The sequence below is a fragment of the Dendropsophus ebraccatus genome, chromosome 5 (assembly GCF_027789765.1).
Source record: "Dendropsophus ebraccatus isolate aDenEbr1 chromosome 5, aDenEbr1.pat, whole genome shotgun sequence".
NCBI lineage: Eukaryota > Metazoa > Chordata > Amphibia > Anura > Hylidae > Dendropsophus > Dendropsophus ebraccatus.
Window position 1 is genome coordinate 151591266 of NC_091458.1, and position 21628 is coordinate 151612893.

At 41.9% G+C, this 21628-nt stretch overlaps 1 protein-coding gene across 2 annotated transcripts in view; it reads left to right on the forward strand.

Annotated features, from left to right (window-relative positions):
* The window catches only part of LOC138793232 (protein argonaute-3), an 86273-nt gene that overhangs the window by 38978 nt on the left and 25667 nt on the right, over positions 1-21628 (forward strand). For both annotated transcript variants that reach the window (XM_069971651.1, XM_069971652.1), the window contains exons 6-8: positions 13238-13372; positions 15506-15593; positions 20064-20211. In XM_069971651.1, the coding sequence (XP_069827752.1) occupies positions 13238-13372; positions 15506-15593; positions 20064-20211 (371 nt within the window). The remainder of the gene's footprint in view (positions 1-13237; positions 13373-15505; positions 15594-20063; positions 20212-21628) is intronic.

A 21628-nucleotide genomic window follows, 5' to 3' on the forward strand; every position in this document is an offset into this window, starting at 1 on the left:
GCTGCAGCCCGGCTCCCCCGCTGTGTCTGTATGCATTACCTCTCCTCGCTGCACGGGGTCCCGGGGACCCCGTGCAGCGAGAGACAGGTAATGTATACAGAGCGGGAGCACAGCGGGAGCTGGGCGGCAGCAGAAGGGGTTAAGGGTCTGGCAGAATTACATACATGCAGCAGTCGTTCAGCCCGCTGCGTGTATGTAGTGACAGTGAACTGCCAGGACCTGCCAGACTCGCAGGGAGATTTACGCTGCGAGTCGGTAGGTGTGAAGGCACCCTTAAGAGGAATTCCTTCATTGGCCAACAGAAAATTGTTAGATTTTTAGATTCTAAGATCCCTTTATTAGACAAATTTACAAATGAACGACTTACAGAAAGAGCACAACATCCTTAAAATGTCATTTATTTGTAAACTTGTGTGAAAACTCTCAATTCAAACGATTATTTGTTGGCCAATAAAGGAATCAAAGAATCCCTTTAATATGTGCATCATGTTAGCTGATTCTGATACATTATTATAGAAGAACACACCCTTTAAAATCTGTTCATGTAGAAAAATAAACGCCACCTTTCTGGTTTGACCAGCCAGTCTACTATTAATGTTGGGACCATGCCCATCTTTAGCTCTAATACCCTAGGATGCAACCTACATACAAGCATTTGCATCTATGATGCTAGAGCGCATTAGAAGGTAACCAACGCCTGTATAGACACATGACACATCCATGTTTGCTTCCCATTCAGACTGGAAGCGTTGATTTTGGCCAGTATTTATAATGCTGTATTACTAATCCTTCCCAACACTGCGTCTCATCTGTACTGCAAAGTTATTTTGAAGCTCTGAATTTTGTCTTCAATCGTAATGACCTTCTGCAGTTCAGTTCGCTAGTTAATGGCAATAATTATATTTCTTTTTACACATTACACCCATAGCAAAGGACAGAATGTTGTAGACCATGGGTCTCCAAACTGCGGCCCTCCAGCTGTTGTAATACTACATTTCCCATCATGCCTGGACAGCCAAATCCAAAGTTATAGCTGTCCAGGCATGATGGGAATTGTGGTTTTGCAACAGGTGGAGGGCCGCAGTTTGGAGACCCATGTTGTGGACAATGAAGAAAGACCATTAAAGGGGTTATCCAGTGAAACTCTTTCTTTCAGATCAACTGGTTTCAGAAAGTTATATAGATTTGTAATTTACTTGTGTTAAAAAAAATCTCAAGTCTTCCCATACTTATCAGATGCTGTCTGTCCTGCAGGAAGTGGTGTATTCTCTCCAGTCTGACACAGTGCTCTCTGCTGCCACCTCTGTCCATGTCAGGAACTGTCCAGAGCAGGAGCAAATCCTCATAGAAAACCTCTCCTGCTCTGGACAGTTCCTGACATGGACAGAGGTGGCAGCAAAGAGCACTGTGTCAGACTGGAAAGAAAACAACATTTTATGCAGAACATACATCAGCTGATAAGTGCTCGAAGACTTAAGATTTTTAAATAGTAAATGACAAATCTACTTAACTTTCTGAAACCAGTTGATCTGAAAGAAAAAGATTTTTGCTGGAGAACCCCTTTAAGTACTCTCATAAGGCAATTATATGTCCTCCCATCATTTGGTTTCTGTAGAAACTCCCTTCTAATGGAGATTACAAGAGGTCTTTTATTCAGTAATCTGTTTGTGTGGGTGTCTCTAATATGTAAGGTGCATTGCATTCAATGGATTTTTAATGAGTGGTTTGTACAGATAATTTTTTTTCCACTAGCAAAACAGTGCATCTAGTTTAAAATTGAGAAGGAACATAATGTAGAATATATATAATTTACTTTATGGTGAACAGTATTGGCAATGTTAAGTAAAATAAAAATACAAGTTTTAATACCTGTAAAGGATCCAAAATGATATGGGGCTGCTCAGGTACTGGTGGCTTTGAACATGTTAAGAAATGTGCTCTTTCTTAAAGGAGAAGTCAAAATTTTTATTAAAGTATTGTATTGCCCCCAAAAATTATACAAATCACCAATATACACTTATTACAGAAAATGCTTATAAAGAGCTTTTTCCCCTGCACTTACTACTGCATTAAGGCTTCACTTCCTGGATAAAATTGTGATGTCACTTCCTGGATAACATGGTGATGTCACTTCCTGGATAACATGGTGATGTCACTTCCTGGATAACATGGTGATGTCACGACCCGACTCCCAGAGCTGTCGGGCTGTGGCTGCTGGAGAGGATGATGGCAGGGGGACACTGAGGGACACATGGCACTGTAGGGACACATACCATCCCCCTGCCATCATCCTCTCCAGCAGCCACAGCCCGCACAGTTCTGGGAGTCAGGTCGTGACATCACCATTTTATCCAGGAAGTGACATCACCATTTTATCCAGGAAGTGACATCACCATGGTATCCAGAAAGTGAAGCCTTGATGCAGTACTAAGTGCAAGAAAAAAAGCACTTTATAAGCTGTAATAAATGTATGTTGGTGATTTTTATAACTGTTGGGGGGGCAATACAATACTTTAATAAAAATTTTCACTAGATTTCCTTTAATAACTAATCCAAATACAATGGCTCCTAGTGTGATCCAAAGCTCAAATCTCACAGTAGAGCAGAATGGTTAAGGGTATATTCACACGGACTGGGCGGCTGGGCAACACACTGATTGGCCGGACAGGAAAGCAGGACGGCGGACCCGTGCAGCGAGGACAGGTAAAGTATATACACAGCGGGGGAGCAGAAGGGGTTAAGGGCGGTATAATTACATACTCGCTTCGGTCGTTTAGACCGCAGCAAGTATGTAGTGTATGGGAACTGCCAGGACCTGCCGGGCTCGCAGCGAGAATCTCGCTGCGAGCCCGCCCGTGTGAATATACCCTAAGACAAAAAATGGCGGGTTTAAACTCTCCAGCAGTGAATCATAATCTCGATCCAACTGTAAATCTTTCAAGGGAGCTGAAATCTGCTAATGGGAAAAGGAACTTTGCAAACATTCAAAAGCTTGAGAGAAACTGTAGTTAAAGGGAATACCAGCTGACAGGTGTACGAAGCTCACAGATGGCTATGAAAACCTTTGGAGGCTGCCATTGTTGCCAAAGGTGCAACCAATTGCAAGGTGAGGGCACCTTTAAAGCTAGGTCTACATCGTTTTTAGCCTCATGCCGGGCTACACGTTGGTAATCTTTAAAAAAAGGATGCTTTTGTGACTATTTTCTATTCATTTCCTGGAATTTTTTGTGCAAGACTCAACAATGCAATCTTCCATGCTCTTGAGTCCTGCACAAAAGTAGTGTATGGCTGAGAAATGGACTGAATGTAGTCACAAAATAACTATGTCCTGCCTATACGAGTAAGAGGGGCCTTTGGCCCCATGTGGGCTGCAAGTGAGGCTTACTTCTGCAACTTTTTTTCATAGATTCCCAATGTATAGCCCGACGCGGGGGATATATCCACCCTGAGTGGGTGCATGTACCCACATCATGATGAATATATCCATCATAATGGTCATGGTGTACTGCCCAGTGTGTACCCTTGACCGAAGCAGGAGCTCAGCTGCCAGTGCTGGACGGTGATGTGGTCACATGACATCCAGGAAATAATGAGTAAAAAGTGATCAAAACCGTATTGTATATACTGATTATGGTGCAAAACAAAACAAAAAACCCCCCACCTCACACAACTCCATAGACTGAAAAATAAAAGTGTAATTAGGATGGTATTAAAGCAATTGTGAACGTTTCTTCTTTTAAGTTTTAATTTTTTCAAAAAGTTAAATAAATAATAAGTTATATAGATTGCTTATCGTATTCATACTGACTTGAGGAATATAGATAGCATATCAGTTTTACCATATAGTGAAAGACATAAAGATTAACCCTTCACCCTCCCCCACCCCCGTTAGTAGCCGCTTTGCCTGTCAATCACCCCTCCAGGGCGTGCTCACCGGCAAAGCAGACACCACCCAGATAACTAGTCACGGCTTTCCCCCTGCCTCTCATGCCAGAATAAAAGATGTTTTTCCAGTAACTACACTAATGGTCCTTTTACACAGAGCGATAATCGCTGCAAAATTTGCAATTCCAAATGAAACTTTATCTACCCGTGTAAATGTAGCCACCGATCAAACAATGAGCAATAAATTATTAATATTTTGCAGAACAGTTCGCCTAAACAGTCGTTCCAATAAAAAAAATAATTTGAATAACAGTCTCCCAATGAGAGAAACAAAGAGATTTTTACATGGTTTATCCCTTTGTCTAAACGTCGATCATTAAATCGCTGCATCACGATCACTAAACAATTGCGTGAACAATTTATTGGTACACTTAAAAGGACCTTAAAGGTCCTGTAAGACGTGCAGATTTCTCAGCTGTGGGGGCTTGAAACAAGCTTGTTTGCAGTGCCTTTACACAGCACAACAAATCGTGGAGACAGGCTGCATAAACAATCCTTGTATTGTTCATGCAGCCCTGGAAACTGCCAGCACAGATATGTATATATTAGGGTCTGGGATATATATATCTGTGCTTTGAGTTCCCAGATCACAAGCAGCAGTCTATAATTACCAGCCACGCTGCTTGTTATCCGTTATTTGATTCTCTCAGCGGCTCGATCTTCAGGCCCTTGTTGATCTTGTTGGAGTAAGTTGCAACAGTGGCCGGAGAACTGGAAAACCAGATACTGGATCACAAGCTGCGTGGCCGGTAAGTATAGACTGCTGCTTGTTATCTGGTTCTTGCGGCGGCTCTATCTTCAGGCCCTGCCTCCTCCAGCTGTTGATCTTTCCGGTGGAGTAAGTTTCAGCAGTGGCCGGAGAACTGGGGAACCAGATGCTGGATCACAAGCAGCGTGGCTGGTAAGTATACACTGCTGCTTGTAATCTGGAAACTGACAGCACAGATCTATACATATCCCAGACCCCAATATATACATATCTGTGCTGGCAGTTTCCCTTTATCTTTCTCGGCCGTACAAACCCCTGTTTACACAGGATGATGCTCAGCCAATAAAGATAAATTTTTAAGTAGGCTCAAAAGATGCGATCACCGATAATATGGGGCATTTGCCCAGTCTTTGGCTGATCGCTGACACTTTGACATGAGCCGATTACCAGCTGCAGGAGTGTTTCTAGCGACCCTCCTGGCCGATCAGCCCATGTAAAAGGACCCTTACCTATGAAGACAACTCGGATACAGTAGGGGGGCAGTGTAGGAGCTCTGTTTGCTGCAGATGGGAGCAATCGTGCTGATCAGTTCCCTTTAAACTTTTTTAAAGATACAAAGCTGGTACGTACCGACTAATTTCTAAAGGTACTGGCCTATTTGTCACTCATATTTTTAAACTGGAATAGAGTGAATTTGTAGTTTTCTGTGCTGCTGTATCCACAAAGACAGTTGAGTACATAAAGAGCTTTGATGCCCCTGCCCAGCAACAAATATCCCTTAAAATATTGGCAATTTGGCAGCTATGTGAACTGGAAGATAAAGGGTAGTGGAGACTGCTGGCTGCGGGAGCCCGTGCCTGCATTGCTGGTCAGCCAAACACTTGAAAGTAGGTGTGAGTAGAGAATCAGTTCAGCGAGCAGAGTTAGTCAGCGAGGATAGTGGAGTATCGTTGGAGTGATAAAAAATAAACTAAACATAATATAAAATAGTTAAAAGGGTTCTTTATTTATATTAGATCTTATTTTACATAAGAAAACATCAGTCATGGTTGACTTCCATTGTGAAAGTGTATTTCTCGCTTGAAATAAAACCAAGTCTTGTAAAAAGAAGTAATTGGAAACCCTGTGAAGCCTCCACGAGTCACGCCAATGGTCATGACTCACTACTTCTCTGCCAGGTTTTTTGTTTTGTTTTTTTTTTCTTTAGACACTGTTCTGGGATAAGAGACTTCCAATTACGTAGCCTACATTCCTGGGTTTCTATTCTTACAATTTTGTTGCCTGTTCCTCAGTAAACTCTTGCAAACTGCAGGCTTCCCTTTGCATTGTCCTCTAAATTATTTAGTTGTTCTCATCAACATTGCCAAACATCAACATTAAAGTGTCACTGTTGTTATAACTTTCAAAACCTAAATCAGCAGTAGATGTGATATAAAGCAAGTTTGTAATTTACATTAATTGTTTTTTTTAATTTATCATGGAAAACACAGAACTTCCTGTGTTCTAAATATTATTTTTTCAGAGTCTAAACACAGGAAGTCTTGTGTTTCTCAGGTCATCTGCACTCACATAGAAGGCAGTCATGTGATTGATGGACATGTTGAGCAGTTACTTTCTGTACGGTCCGGGACTTCATGTGTTTAGTTTCTTTTTTTTAACAAGCACAAGACTAAAAAGCTCCAGGAGACTGGACCTGGATACAGTAAGTATAGCTGTTATATAGCTGCCTTCAGGAGACTGGACCTGGATACAGTAAGTATAGCTGTTATATAGCAGCCTTCAGGAGACTGGACCTGGATACAGTAAGTATAGCTGTAATATAGCACCCTTCAGGAGACTGGACCTGGATACAAATAAGTATAGCTGTTATATAGCAGCCTTCATGAGACTGGACCTGGATACAGTAAGTATAGCTGTTATATAGCTGCCTTCAGGAGACTGGACCTGGATACAGTAAGTATAGCTGTTATATAGCTGCCTTCAGGAGACTGGACCTGGATACAAATAAGTATAGCTGTTATATAGCAGCTTTCATGAGACTGGACCTGGATACAGTAAGTATAGCTGTAATATAGCACCCTTCAGGAGACTGGACCTGGATACAAATAAGTATAGCTGTTATATAGCTGCCTTCATGAGACTGGACCTGGATACAGTAAGTATAGCTGTTATATAGCTGCCTTCAGGAGACTGAAAGTGGATGAAAATAAGTATAGCTGTTATATAGCTGGCTTCAGCAGACTGGGCCTGGATACAACTAAAAAAATAATGAATGCATATTGCAAAGTTGCTTTATACCTCATTTACTGTTAATTTAGACAAGTTACAACAACACTCCTATACACGGCTCAAATAGTGCGGTCCATGCGCACCCAACACTGTTCAACACAAAAACCAAAAAAGAATTTTATAGCGGATGCAAGACCAGTATATACAAATTTACTTTATTGATTACACATCAGAAAATTTAAAAAAATTGATTAATTTTTACATCACAAGGGGGCTAGAGCAAATACAAATCCCCATAAGGACGGTGGATTGACAAGGTTCTTTCATGTAAAATATACCATCACAAAGCAAATAACAATACAAAATAATGAACCTATACATATACTGGGCACTGGGCTGGTACTGCATACAATAGATAGATATACCTCACAGTGAGTATAAAATGATAAATAGATACCATCCTCCTATAATAAAACATTACCCATACGTGTCCTTAGTTCATGTATCCACCTCACCGTACACCCGACGCACGTTTCGCTTGTTGCTTTATCGAGGGTGATGTTACAACAACAGTGACACTTTAAAGAGGTTATCCAGCATTAGAATAAACACAGCTACTTTCTTGCAGAAACAGCACCACACCTGTCTTCGGGGTGTGTGGTATTAGAATTCATCTCAATACAGGTTAGGATCCTTTAACAAGATCCAATTTTCTACCATGCAAGGACTCAAACTGCACTCATCGCCTTTCCATGATACAATAAATTTCACAGCCAAGCCGCATGAACGGTCACCGTGTCGCTCATGTTGCCATTTAAATACATTACTATTGGCCACATATCTCCTGTTTACGCAGACAGATGTGCGACTGAGAGCGATGATTTCTACAGCTGTTCAAAAGATCAAGTCAGCTGGCAAGCAGGCGTTTCATCACTGGCACTTTTACACAGAGTGATTATGGACTTAATGCCCATGTAAAAAGGCCTTAAAGGGGTTATACAGCCTTAGAAAAACATGGCCATTTTCTTTCAGAGACAGTTCCACTCTTCTCTCCAGTTCAGTTGTGGTTTGCAGTTAAGCTCCATTCACATCAATGGAACTGAGTTGTAAAACCTGCACTTAACCTGGAGACAATAGTACTTTAAGAAAGTGGCCATTTTTTTCTAACACTGGATAACCCTTTTAACCCTGACAGACAGTATGTGTCACAAGATAGGTTCCCTTTAATTTGTGGATCTCTGAATCTTGTGGATTCAGAAGCAGTTTTTACTTATCTGAGAGTAGAAGTTTAAAGGTTCACACTGCATTTGTACATCCATTTCACTGTATCTGTTTCAGGATGTTTAAAGAGAACTACCTAAATCACCTAAATCTTACTGTCCCTATTACCAAAGTTCATCTCTCCCTAAGTCTATTTATAAAGATATAGACTGTATTTGCAGTCTGTATCTTTTACTTTACCTAATCCTTTTCTTTGTTGCAGCAAGGCCGTGCGCCGCCATCTTGATGACGTCACTTGCGTCCAGCGGTGGAACGCAAGTGATGTCATCAAGATGGCGGCGCCCGGCCTTGCTGCACCGAAGAAGAGGATTAAGTGAAGTAAAAGATACAGACTGCAAAGGCAGTCTGTATCTTCATGAATAGATCAGAGGACAGGGACTTTAGCTAATACACAGCGATCTTGCGCTGTATAGCGCAAGATCACTGTGTATTAACGGAGTGGCGGACAAAGGATCATGGGAACCTATCTGGCCGCTCTGCATGACGGGAGTGTTCTGTCTCGTGCCGACTCTTTTGAAAAGAGCCGGCGCGAGACAGTGTAGGAAAAGTAAATAATTTGAAAACGCGGCAAATAAATTATTATATTTGCAAATATTAATTAAAAAGCCATGCAAATCAAAAGAAGGAATAAAAAAAAAATAGAATATAGGCCGTGATTGGTTCTCTTTAATTTTAACGTACAGGAAAACTAGGTCAACCACGTCAATGGCAACGTTAACACTTTTTAAGATTGCATATCCTTTATTCCATCAAATAGTTGATGACTGAAAGATTGATGAGTCAAGATTGGGCCTTCCGAGTAATGTAGGGGCTATAAAGGGGTTGTACCTCGTCTATATGCTTTTTTAGGACTTGTTGACTTCACTTCGAGGGATTCCCCTGCTCAGGACCCCTCTCCGAGCTAGAATGGAGAGCCCTTTTATGAATCATCCTTGTATTATTTGACAGGCCATTCATCTAAATACGAATACTACATTTCCTGGCTGGCTGCAACTTCCCCCAGCAAAACCAGCAGTTACTTGAGAGGCCTCGTTCTGTAAGGGGGTGTTTGTACCAGTTCAGAAATGGTCAGAGAGAATCGTATATTTATATATTTATCTTGGGCCTCGACAACATCCTCATTGTGAAATCGAGTTGCCGTAGCAAAGAGTATACGATAGTCATTAGGACACATAACAAACTATAAATTCTAAACTTGGCTTCATTGCCGTCATCATACAAAGATTTTTGCAGATGAACATGAGGACATGTGACCACTTCTGACCTAATCCTTCTACCTAAATAGGAACAGATGGGGAATACTAGTATTTACTAAAATATTTCAATGGAGTCCGCCCCTCCTCAAAAAATAGTACCTGTTAAAATTCTCACTCATGTTATAAATATCAAAGGGTCCAATTAGACAATTTTTTGTTTTTTTCCGAATTGCAAACAAGCGTTTTTGCGAACAACCTAAAATCATTAACCATAATACACAGAACGATAGTTGTTAGTTACAATCGAAATTACGTTCGTAATAATAAACAAATGATACATACACTGAAAGATTTGCGTAGAATTAGTGAATGATTAACAATGATTTTATGGTCGGCTCAAAAGATGCGATTAGTGACATATGAATGAATTTTCATTCATTGTTTGATCATTGCCTGCACACATATGGAAAGATTATCGCTTTAATTCATATAAGGATTTCTTGCATGATAATCTTTCCCTATTACACGGGACGAACGGTTATATCGGACAAATTTTTTTTTTTTATTATAAATTTTTATTTTCATTTTCTCATTAAGACTACATCCTTGCCATATACAAAATGTAAGCACAAACATTCCTATTACCCCCCTCCCAACCAAACCCGCCCACCCCCAGCAGAGGAGAGAAAGGAAAAAAAAAATAATATATATATATATATTGGACGAATTTAAATGATAATTGTCCTGTGTAATTGCAGGAAAAGATCGAAAAATCGTCTGTGGATCGTTGATTTACATCTGACCCTAAAATCATTGTTAATCGTTCGCTCTAATTCCATATTCCTTCACTGTATTTCGTCATTCAATCACTAATGGTTCAGTTTACTTGCACTTTTTTCTTCTGCTGGGATCAGATGGAGTAAATGATCATAGTAACGATCGTAACTTAGGGTCCATTTACACAGAAAGATTATCTGCCAAAGATTTGAAGCCAAAGCCAGGAACAGACTATAAACAGAGATCAGGTCATAAAGGAAAGCCTGAGATTTCTCCTCTTTTCAAATCCATTCCTGGCTTTGGCTTCAAATCTTTGTCAGATAATCTTTCTGTGTAAATGGACCCTAACAACTATCGATCTGTGTAATATTGTGAACGATTTCAGGTTAACGAATCTCATTTCTGGTTAATCAATTTGTCTAATAATACCCTAAGGGCCCTATTACACGGAACGATTATTGTGTGAGAAAATTTTTAAATCGTTCGAATTTAGACAAATCGTTTGTGTGTCGTTGATCGTTCATTTAGATCTGACCCTAAAATCCTTGATAATCGTTCGCTGTAATACCGCATTCGTTCCTTCTTTTGCTGGGGTAAGATGGAGTAAACGAACATTGTAACGATCATAACTAACAACTATTGTATAATATGGTGAACGTTTTCAGGTTAATGATAAACACATATCGTTTCCGATCGTTTGTTAATTGCTAATTGATAAAAATGGCTTTATCTAATTGGACCCTAAATGTTTGCAAAGGATGAGTTGGTGCCTCCCTGTCCAATACAATCAATGGAGCAGCATGATAAAGGGGTGGGGGTTTCCACCAATGGGGGGTGGGCTGGCCCGCCTCCAGTGCTTCAGCCCAGGCCAGTGCTCGGCAATAGCTCGGGGAATCAGGGAGGCGGTTCAAAAAAGGGACCAAGGCATTGGCTTCCCTGTGCTGGCGCCGTTCTATTCATGTGCAAAACTTAAAGCGAATGTACCTGATGGTACATTCACTTTAAGGATAAAGCAGGAACATAACATCGGTAATGAATCTGGTGGGAGGTGCTCAAGGTGGATGCAGGAAGTCACCTACAAGTCCCTCTGACTTTGCCAAATGTTTCCTAGGTTAAGGAAAAATATTTACAGCTATAGCCGGGGCACAGCATAGAGGTGGCTGAACATTAGTAGGGCCATAACATTACCTTAGGACATGACAACAGCACATGAGTCATATGTGTAATGTGTAGCACATATACTGTCCATGTGAATTTATTGGCGGCTTAATGTTCACATTACCATTTTTTTTTTATTATTGTAAAGGTCCTAGTACTAGATGCATTAAGTGAGACTGCAGGGTATATAGATGCATTGGGTATGTTTTTCCCCAGCACGTTTCTATTTATTTACACATTTTTGCACTGTATACAGTCTGCGTTGCCGTATTTAGTGTCTCCGGAATTTACACTTTTGGAAGTGTCAAGTGTCTTTACCTAGTGTGGCTTTCACGCATAGCTCATGTTCATTCCTCCTTATGGAGATTTGGCGCTCGGCATGCGGAAGCTAATGGCAAATCGCAATGTAACTTGCAGTGGAAGCACAGGGAATTTCTGAGTCTAGAGCTTTCCCAAATTGTGTTGTTCTTTTCCTGGCAAGTCTTACGTGCAGCTGGTGACTATGTGCGTGGAAAGTAGTGAAGCACAATGTACTTAGGCAGAGGACACCTTTGAGCAAAAGGAAGTATATCCTAGATTCTTTAATAGATATGTTTCCTAAAAGCATAAGGCCCCTTCTCAGGAACCTTCAGGAAATCATCACTGTTTCTTGACTAAAAATAGAAGAAAAAAACAAAAAGGCCACTGTGGTGCTCCTGTCCGGCTTCTCCCTCTGTCTTCTGGCTCTGGAAGCACAAAAGTGTCGTTACCCGTGTGCTGCAGCGCTGGGGAAAGGGGGGTTGAACCCCTTTTCTGATTGGAGGCATAATGCTGCCTGTGGCCAGAAGAATGATTGACAGGGACAGGAGTCAAATACAGTGCCACATTTAAATGTATGTGCTCCTGGTTAGCGGTGGCATACTGTATATAAGACATCAAGTGATCAGTCAGTTCTTTAATCTAATGGGTTGGAAGATAAATGGGCATGTGTGAGGGTTCTTCTACATGGGCCAATTATCATCCAGAAGGGTCGCTTGAAATGCTCCTGCAGCCAATAATTGGCCCATGTAAAAGTGACAGCGATAGAGCTGAAAAACAATTATCGGCTGATCGCATCTTTTGTGCCCGATCAAAAATTTCCCTGTGTAAACAGAGGTTTGTTTACCCGAGAAAGATTAATAGAAACAGACAGCACAGATATGTATATATTGGGCTTTGTGATATGTATATATTTGTGCTGTAAGATCACAAGCAGCTCGAAGAATGGAGCGCCAGATACCAGACTGCTGCTTGTGATCTGGAAACTGACAGCACGGATATATACATATGTGTGCTGTCAGATTCTAGGGCTGAATGAGCAATACAAGGATTGTTCATTCATGCAGCCCATCTGCTTAATTCTCGTGCTGTGTAGAGGCACTGAAAGTGAGCCACCAATCTCAGTGATTTCTGCTCTTTTGCGCCCCCCTATGGCTGAGAAATAGCTTGGTCTGAAAGGACCCTATCTAAGGTGACTGGATCACAGCCGCCTAAAATTGGCAGGTCTTACGGGATGTCACTTTATACGGAGAATAATACCTACCTTGGTATTTAAAGGGATATCTGCTCTGTACAAAAAAGCAGCTAATATGTCAGTAAAGAAAAAAAAATAGTGATGTTGATTTAATAAATAAGTTAAAAAGTTCAAAAAGGGCCAGGATGCTTTTATAGAAGTTGTGGAGTTGGGTTGTTGGTCCCGATTGTCATATTTGGGGTCAGGAAGGACTTTCCCCCCCGGTATGGGGTAATTGGCATCTGCCTCATAATGGCCTTTATCTGGATCAACATAGTAGTAGGGTGGACCTGAATGCAATAAAATAAATACAGATGTTTGCCACCTGTTGTGGGCATGTCCAGAAGAGCTCAGGACAGGCCACAAGTCCTCTTTAAAGATTTTTATTTTTTTGTTTCTTCTTCTTCACAGTTTCTGCCACTGCCTTCTACAAAGCACAACCAGTTATTCAGTTCATGTGTGAAGTTCTAGATATTCATAACATTGATGAACAACCGCGACCTCTGACCGATTCTCACCGGGTAAAATTCACCAAAGAGATAAAGGGTAAGTGGAAAATTCTTTAGCAGCATAGTATTAAAAACTCAAAAGGAAATGTTTTTTTTTTATATAGTGTCATGTCTTAAATGGGTTATCTGGAATTAAAGACAAAAAAACAAAAACAAAATCTACTTTCTTGCAAAAACAGTGCCACCCGTCTCCAGGTTGTGTGTGGTATTACAATTTAGCTCTATTCACTTCAGTGGAACCGAGCTGCAAAACCAGACTGGAGACGCTGTGGGAAGGCGCTGTTTCTAGAAGAAAGAGGACATGTTTTTGTAAGCCTCAGTATCCTCTTTAATAACCTTCCCCATAAACCCGATGGAAAGAGAGTTTTGCAATAGCATTTATATTAAAAGTGTAGGCTCAGCTTTATACATATTTGTATCTTTGAATGTATTTGAAGAGATTGTCGGGAGTGCTCGGGGTTGGAGTAAAACACTAAAGTGACACTGTCACCCCCTGTACTCTCACTTCATTTCATCGGTTAACAGGCTTCATTTCGTCGTAGGACAGTGTCAACTAGGCGGAGCCTCATGGCAGTTGGGCCCCATCTCTTGGCTGGGAAGAGGGCCCAACTGTCATGAAGCTCCGCCTAGTTGACACTGTCTTCCAATAAAATGAAGCGCTTTTAGAGCAGAAAGAAGTTTTATACATATTGAGAAAATATTTTTCCTCCCGACAACCCCTTTAAAGAGTACCTGTAGTCAACCCAAGCATGGAGTTCTTAGCATTATGTTATAGCTCAGGGTGCCCTGAGGGTAGCGTTGTTTGTTTTTTTAATTATACGCATCACCTCCTTAAGATAAATGATTTACTACATGTCTGACGATTTAGGAAACCATCAGAGAGACGTATACTTAATGGGGTTATCCAGTATAAGAAAATTATAATTAAATAAAATCATCTTAAGCATTATCTTGGCTAGTACTGGCAGCAGTGGAACAACAAAATGTGTATTGTTTCAGGCTCGTCCCTCTTTGTAGTCAGCACATCATCTTCTGATGTCATCTTCTGAGCTCTAGCCCTGCCCCCTGAGTGATGTCACCATCTCTGACCAGCCCCTCCAGCCTACATCATCATCTCCCTTTCATATATACAGATACATGTATATCTTCATTGGGGCATTTAGGCTGTGTTCACACATGGCATTTTGTTGAATTTTTAGTGCAATTTTCCTGCTATTTTGCCACATATTTCAGCAAAATGGGGTTGTTTTACTGCTCATGCAGTGCACAAAACCTTAGGGAGAGTGAAATGTGATTATAACATGCCGCCTTGTTTTTCTAAATGAAGCAGCAGGTGCTGCAACCTGACTGTGTAAAAGTCTGCAGATGTTGAGATGAGATGTTCTGCAACAGTTTTGGGTGTGCTGGGGGAGGGAAGTAGGCAGGGTGGGAGGACTGTAATGAACAGTAATGCCTCTTGGAACTTGTAGTACTAAGCTGAGGATGATGCATCGGGCAGTAGGATCTACAGGTTAAAGGCGATCTATAGCAGAGATTCCCTGTTTATTACTTTGCCAGCTTCTCTGCATAATATACCTTGCTTTAAGGCATCTATTGAAGTTCTTTTATAATTATAGAGTATTATAATTATCAGCCCCACTGACATTCCACTAAATCAACAGACGGGGTAAAGGAAAGGTGTATCAATAACGTATGAATAGCACTTCAATCAGGGCACCCCAAGCTATCACATTGTGCCCCAACTCTATGTTAGTGTTGAGTGGACCCGGCAACATCCTCTGAACCCGAACACTCGGCATTAGATTTCCCACGGCTGAAGGTGGTGGAGGCAGCCCTAAGGAGTCCTGGAAAACAGCCATAAGCCATATCCATGTTTTCCAGGCAGTCCTAGGGCTGCCTCCACCACCTTCAGCCGTGGGAAATCTAATGCAGAGTGTTCGGGTTCAGAGAATGTTGCAAAACCCAAACAGTTTAACAGGTCCACTCAACACTACTCTATTTAGGGTGACTACATGTTACAGATAACAGATCCACTTTAACAGTGTAATTTGGCACATCTTAAATAGTGTGTGAGTGCCTATACATTTTTACAATTTTTTTATTTTTATAATTTATTTATTTATTTTAATTATCTATTTTGTGTGCTTGGCAAAATCTCTCTTCGGTACAGGTCTGAAGGTTGAAGTTACTCATTGTGGAACAATGAGACGGAAATACCGTGTTTGCAATGTGACAAGGAGGCCTGCCAGCCATCAAACGTAAGCATGGCATAGGATTTTGTGTTGAATAGGTAGCATATGCCATAGATCAGTAACGGTCTTTTTCCTGCCGTACTGTGTTCTGAAAGTTAATGAAATATAACAGGGTGCCATTGTCTGCCGCAGGTAAATTGCTTTCCTTTTATGAACCAATTAGAGTTGCTCTAGAACTCAGCTTTTATTATTTGAAATGGTTTCTATTAGTTTTTACAACTGTATGTAAGTAGTAAAAGTGCCCTGACAAGTATCATCTGGCATGTAAAATAGCCCTGTGGTTATTACTTACCAACCATGTATTAAAGGACCACCCTTAAGTACACCTTGTACTTTGGCCTTAAAGCGACTCTGTACCCACAATCTATCCCCCCCCCAAACCACTTGTACCTTCGGATAGCTGCTTTTAATCCAAGATCTGTCCTGGGGTCCGTTCGGCAGGAGATGCAGTTTTTGTCCTAAAAAACAACTTTTAAACTTGCAGCCCTGTGCCAAACTGTCGTGGCCTAGAGTATCTGTGCCCTAACTTTGCACCACCCTCCGTCCCTCCTCCCTACCCTCTTCATCATTAGCAATGCCACTGGCAGGATATTCCCTATTCCTCTGCAGTGAAAACTGCACAGGTGCCTTAACGATCCAGCCCATGTGCCGTGTTCTCACAGCTGCTGAATAGGAGACAACCTGCCTGGGGCATTCCTAATGATGAGGAGGGCGGGGAGGAGGGACAGAGAGGGTGTGCCAGCCTAATGCACAGACACTCTAGGCAACAGCCATTTGGCACAGGGCTGCAAGTTTAAAAGTAGTTTTTTAGGACAATAACTACATCACCTGCCGAACGGACCCCAGGACAGATCTTGGATTAAAAGTAGTTATTCGAAGGTACAAGTGGTTTGGGGGGAGGGGTCAGATTGTGGGTACAGAGTCGCTTTAAGGACCAGTTTTTGCATGTTTGTTTTTTCCTCCTCACATTCTAAGAGCCATATCGCTTTTAGGTTTCAACATACATGGCTGTTTGGGGTCTTATTTTTTGCATCACAATCTCTAGTTTTTATTGCTACCATATTTATGTAGATGGGGCATTTTTGATCCCTCTGATTATTTTCTTTTTGATATATAATGTAACCAAAAAATCAGCAGTTCTTTCACTTTTTGCTTTTTTCCCCCTTTATGGTGCGTTCACACCTACAGGATCTGCAGCTGATTTTCTGCAGCAGATTTCATTTAAATAACTGAACACAGCATCAAATCTGCTGCAGATCCTGTAGGTGTGCACGCACCCTTACGCTGTTTACAGTACAGGAACACTGTTTTTGAATTTCATTAGATTGCACAATTACACATCCTATGATATATAATATGGTTATTTTTATATTTTTATTATTATTTATTTTATATGTAAAATGGGAAAGTGGCGGAATTTAAACATTTTAATATATATACACACACAACCACGTATTTTCACTTTTTAAGTCCCCCTAGGGGACTATTACAATCACTAGATTGCATACCCCTCTGGCTATGTCAGAGCTGTTCAGAGCAGGAAAGGTTTTCTATGAGGATTTGCTACTCACCTGGACAGTTCCTGACATGGACAGAGGTGGCAGCAGAGAGCACAATGGAGAGAATACACCACTTACTGCAGGGCATACAACAATTGATAAGTACTGGATGACTTGATATTTTAAAATAGAAGTAAACTACAAATCTATATAACTTTTTTCCATACCTCTTATCATTACTTATATAGGTGTTTGTTTGTTTGTTTGAGGCTGGGTTCACACTGCATTTTTTCAGTCCATTTAATGTATATGTTTTATGGAAGAAATGGATGCAATTGTGTGCCATCTTTTTTTTTTTTCAATGACTTCCACAAAATTGCCATTTCTGGTCGTGCCTATAGGTGGCATCCTTTCCACAGCAAATAATGAATGGCTTTACAGGCCAAATTCTCATGTGTGAGAATAAAGTCCAGATGTTGGTGACAGAGGCTTCCTGAAATCCATATCTATACCCAAGATCTTCAAATGCAGTTGTGTACAGTGCCAAGCGGATGCAGAAATGACTGGATGTACTAGCTCTGCAGCCTTTCTGTCCCATGGTTATAATATGAGCTGTAATAAATGGTTAGATGGGTGTAGTACCACAGATCAGCCTTGTGACTGGAGCCTCGCAGAGGTGTCAGATTAAGACTATTTGCAGCCCTAAATAATATTCTAAACTATTTTTATTATTATTATTATTATTATTATTATTATTATTATTATTATTATTATATATCTAGACTAATGGGAAGCATTATGAACGCTTTGCAGTTTGCATATGGAATGAAATCCAAGAAGCCTATTGTTTTTTACTGTAGACACAGAGGGGAATTTACTTAGACTAGTATATTAACTCTCATATGTCATAAATTCTGGCATAAATTATATTAAAGGGGTATTCTGCCCAGAACTATACAAAAAAATAACTTGCAAAATCCCTGTTTTATTTACCGTCCCACCCTAAGTGATTTGAGACCGTTTGTGCCGTTTTTAGTAGCTCTGATGCTCCAATAAAATTTTTTTTTTTTTATCCTATTTTCTATATGTTGCTGGGCAGGAGATTACAGCTCCCAGCATGCTGTGTGCCGCCTCGCTCTGGAGACATTTGCTCTCCTCCTCTAATTTGTCAGGCGTCCTAACCCTCCTCCATCTAGTCCCCTCCTCCAGCTCCAGTACGCATTCTCCTAGTACTGTCAATGAAGATGCTTTATGCGTGCGCCGCACTGCTCTGATGTCTAACATAATAGCAGATGAGGACGCATTCGCAGTATCTATGCTATGGAGGAGGCATGGCCTGCGGATGACATGAGTGAACCACGTGGGCCAGGTTGTAAGTAGCTAACTCCGCCCACTTCAGAGACAGAGGACACGTGATCAAAGTCTCCAATGGGAGGGGGCCCAGAGAAAGAGCGAGACGGAGCGGAAGGCCAGCTAATGATTTTCTGTGTCTTTATAGGAATAAGTAACCTTAAAAGATTGCAAGTTTGAATGCCTTGCTGCATACTATTTAATGTGTTTGAGCAGAATACCCCTTTAAATGAATTTGGCTTCTGGAGAATATCACCAGAGAACACCAAAATTGTTAAAAAGCTGCAATGTTTGCACAAATGTGGCTCCGAAAAATTGCAGCTTTTGTATTCCAGAGAAGTGATGTGCAAGGGTTTGTAAACTCCTCCCAAATACCTTATTATTGGTCCCCTCGGTAGGCGCTGGCAGGTATACTCACCGCAGCTGATCAGTGTCCCGCGGGGCCTTTCAAATTCAGCGCGCGCTTACTTCAGCCTCTGCAGTGACTCCTCTTCTTGCTTCTGTGATTGTACTTATGAACTTAAATCGGAAGCCACGCGCTTCCATAGAGATTGCATTGAAGCGCGTGACTTCCGGCGATCAATCACAGAAGAGGAGTCACTGCAGAGGCTGAAGTGAACGTACGCCGGATTTAAACGGCGCCGCGGGACCGGAACGAAGCCGCGCCGCAGGACACCGATCAGCTGTGGTGAGTTTACGCGCCAGCGCCTACCGAGGGGGCCGATAATAATTTCTGCTTCTTTAAAGGGAACCATTCACCCCGTGGCCCCCGGCAGAAACTGACATACAGTGACATAAAGGTCAATATACTTACCACATCGCTCCCGGTCCCGTCTCGGATCCCGTTGTTGACACGGAGAAATCGGCGATTCTTCTTCTCCCGCCCATTATGGTAATGAGCTGAGATGAGTCCAACGTCCATAGGAAACGACGGACGAGTCCAACTTATTCATGAGGTCCTCTTCTCGTCGCCGCCCATCCACGCCTCCTGGAACTTGATTGACGTCTTCAGTCTTCAGTCTTCTGCCGAATTCCCGCGCAGGCGCCGCTGTGATGGTCTCGTCACCTCTTCTGCGCCTGCGCGGTAAACAGGATACGGTCTTTGAGCAAATCGGCGCACGCGCAGTAAACAGTGAAGCTGCGGAGCGGCTTCAATTGTGAACTGCGCATGCGCCGAAAACGACTGTCACGGCGCCTGCGCGGGATCCGGCGAGAAGAAAGAAGACGAGGAGGAAGAGGACCTGGCGTCAATCAAGTGTCGGAGGCGGGGAGAAGGCTGGACTTCGGACCCGGCGGCGCTCATTACCATAATGGGCGCGAGAAGAAGAATCGTCGATTTCTCCGTGTCAACAACGGGATCCGGGACGGGACCGGGAGCGATGTGGTAAGTATATTGAACTTTATGTCACTGTATGTCAGTTTCTGCCGGGGGCCACGGGGTGAATGGTTCCCTTTAAGGCAGAATTCAATCAACAGAGAACAATTAGATTACTAACATTTCTATTCATCTGTATAAACATGTTGTTTGTTGGTGTTCAAGAGCCCATTAGGTGATATGTCATCCAGTAAGGATTCTTCCTTCCTTTTATATTCACTATAATCAGAATATTTTTGTTTCTTTGCCTAGCTTCCCCTTACAATTGGAGAATGGGCAGACTGTGGAGAGAACAGTCGCTCAGTACTTTAGGGAAAAGTATAATCTCCAGCTGAAGTATCCTCATTTGCCCTGTTTGCAAGTTGGACAGGAGCAGAAACACACATACCTGCCTCTAGAAGTAAGTCAACTCTATGAGTAGCCGGTTTTCTCTTTGAACACCTTTCCCATATATTTTCTCTATCCACTCCTCATGGCTTACAAGATCTCTGCTTGTTGTCAATGAATGGGAACGGTCATTATTTATTTGCAGAGGATGAATGTCAGTCCTGGTCATGCGATGATCTCAAGCAGGGGCGTAGCAAGCATTCATGGGGCCCCATAGCAAAAAACTGTATGGGGCCCCCCTCTCCTACACACTATACTATATATATACTCAGTGATGTGGCCAAAAAATAAATCTCTTGTGGCCATAGGCAGAATCCTGCGTGCAGCCACAAAAGTGACTGGCAGAGCAAAAAGCCAATGTCTGCATGTTCTGTCCATCCACTGTATTTAATATGGTATATGGTTATATACATAGGTACAGGAGCAGACTACCTTCTGCTTAACCCCTTGTGTACTGCAGTGTGTAAGTGTTAATAATGTGTTAATAATAATAGACAATCTCTGCTTTACTACTCCTGCACTGTTCACCCCTGACCCCTGCAGGAGCTCAGAGAACAGAGGTTATCAGAGCAGTGAAGCAGAGAGCTAATTGTCTTTAGCTTATTAACCCTTTTTTGTATTGCAGCATGTAAGAGAACACTTGGTCACTTACACACTGCAGTACATAAGGGGTTAAGCAGAAGGACACAGGAGGCTCTTATTTTCCCTGTGCATCCCCGGGCCCCCTCCCCCCAAGGGCCCCATAGCAACTGCCTTCCCTGCCTCTATGGTAGCTACGCCACTGATCTCAAGGGTATTGGTGCTTACATGTTAAATAACAAGCCATGTACCCAAATGTCCATCGCAGAACAGATGTTCCTTGTCTTGAAAAAGTGATCTTGGAAACTGAGGATTTGATACACAAAGTAAGGAAATGATATAGGAAATTATTACCTCTCCATGCTCCTAGCCTTTCCCCGCTCACTGCAGCCGCCTCTGAAGCTTCTAAACCCGTCTGTGCAGTGACAGGCCGCTCAGCCAATCCCTGGCTGAGACAGGACAGCACTAGTGATTGACTGAGCTTCAGAAGCTTCAGTGATGGATGCTGTGTGCATGGAACAGGTAGCAGGACACCGGGGAGCAAGGACAGGACAGTTTTCAGGGGATAGGGGTAATCACACAATCCTCAGTATGTCTTATCAGCACAAGAGAGAACAAATCAGTAAAGCTGTGCTAGTATGTGAGAGGTAGCGAAGGCAGCAGCTCACACTTTCCTCACTTTCAGGATATGGAGTTACTTGGAGTAAAGATTCAATCTAGGAACAGGTTTCAATCTGCACAACAGAATTGAGAATTGCAACCTGTCAAATGGTTTCCTATAGTGTAACTAAGCACGGCTCCAGATAAGATAAAAGCCCCTTCACAGGCATTACCTTAAAGGAAATGTACCA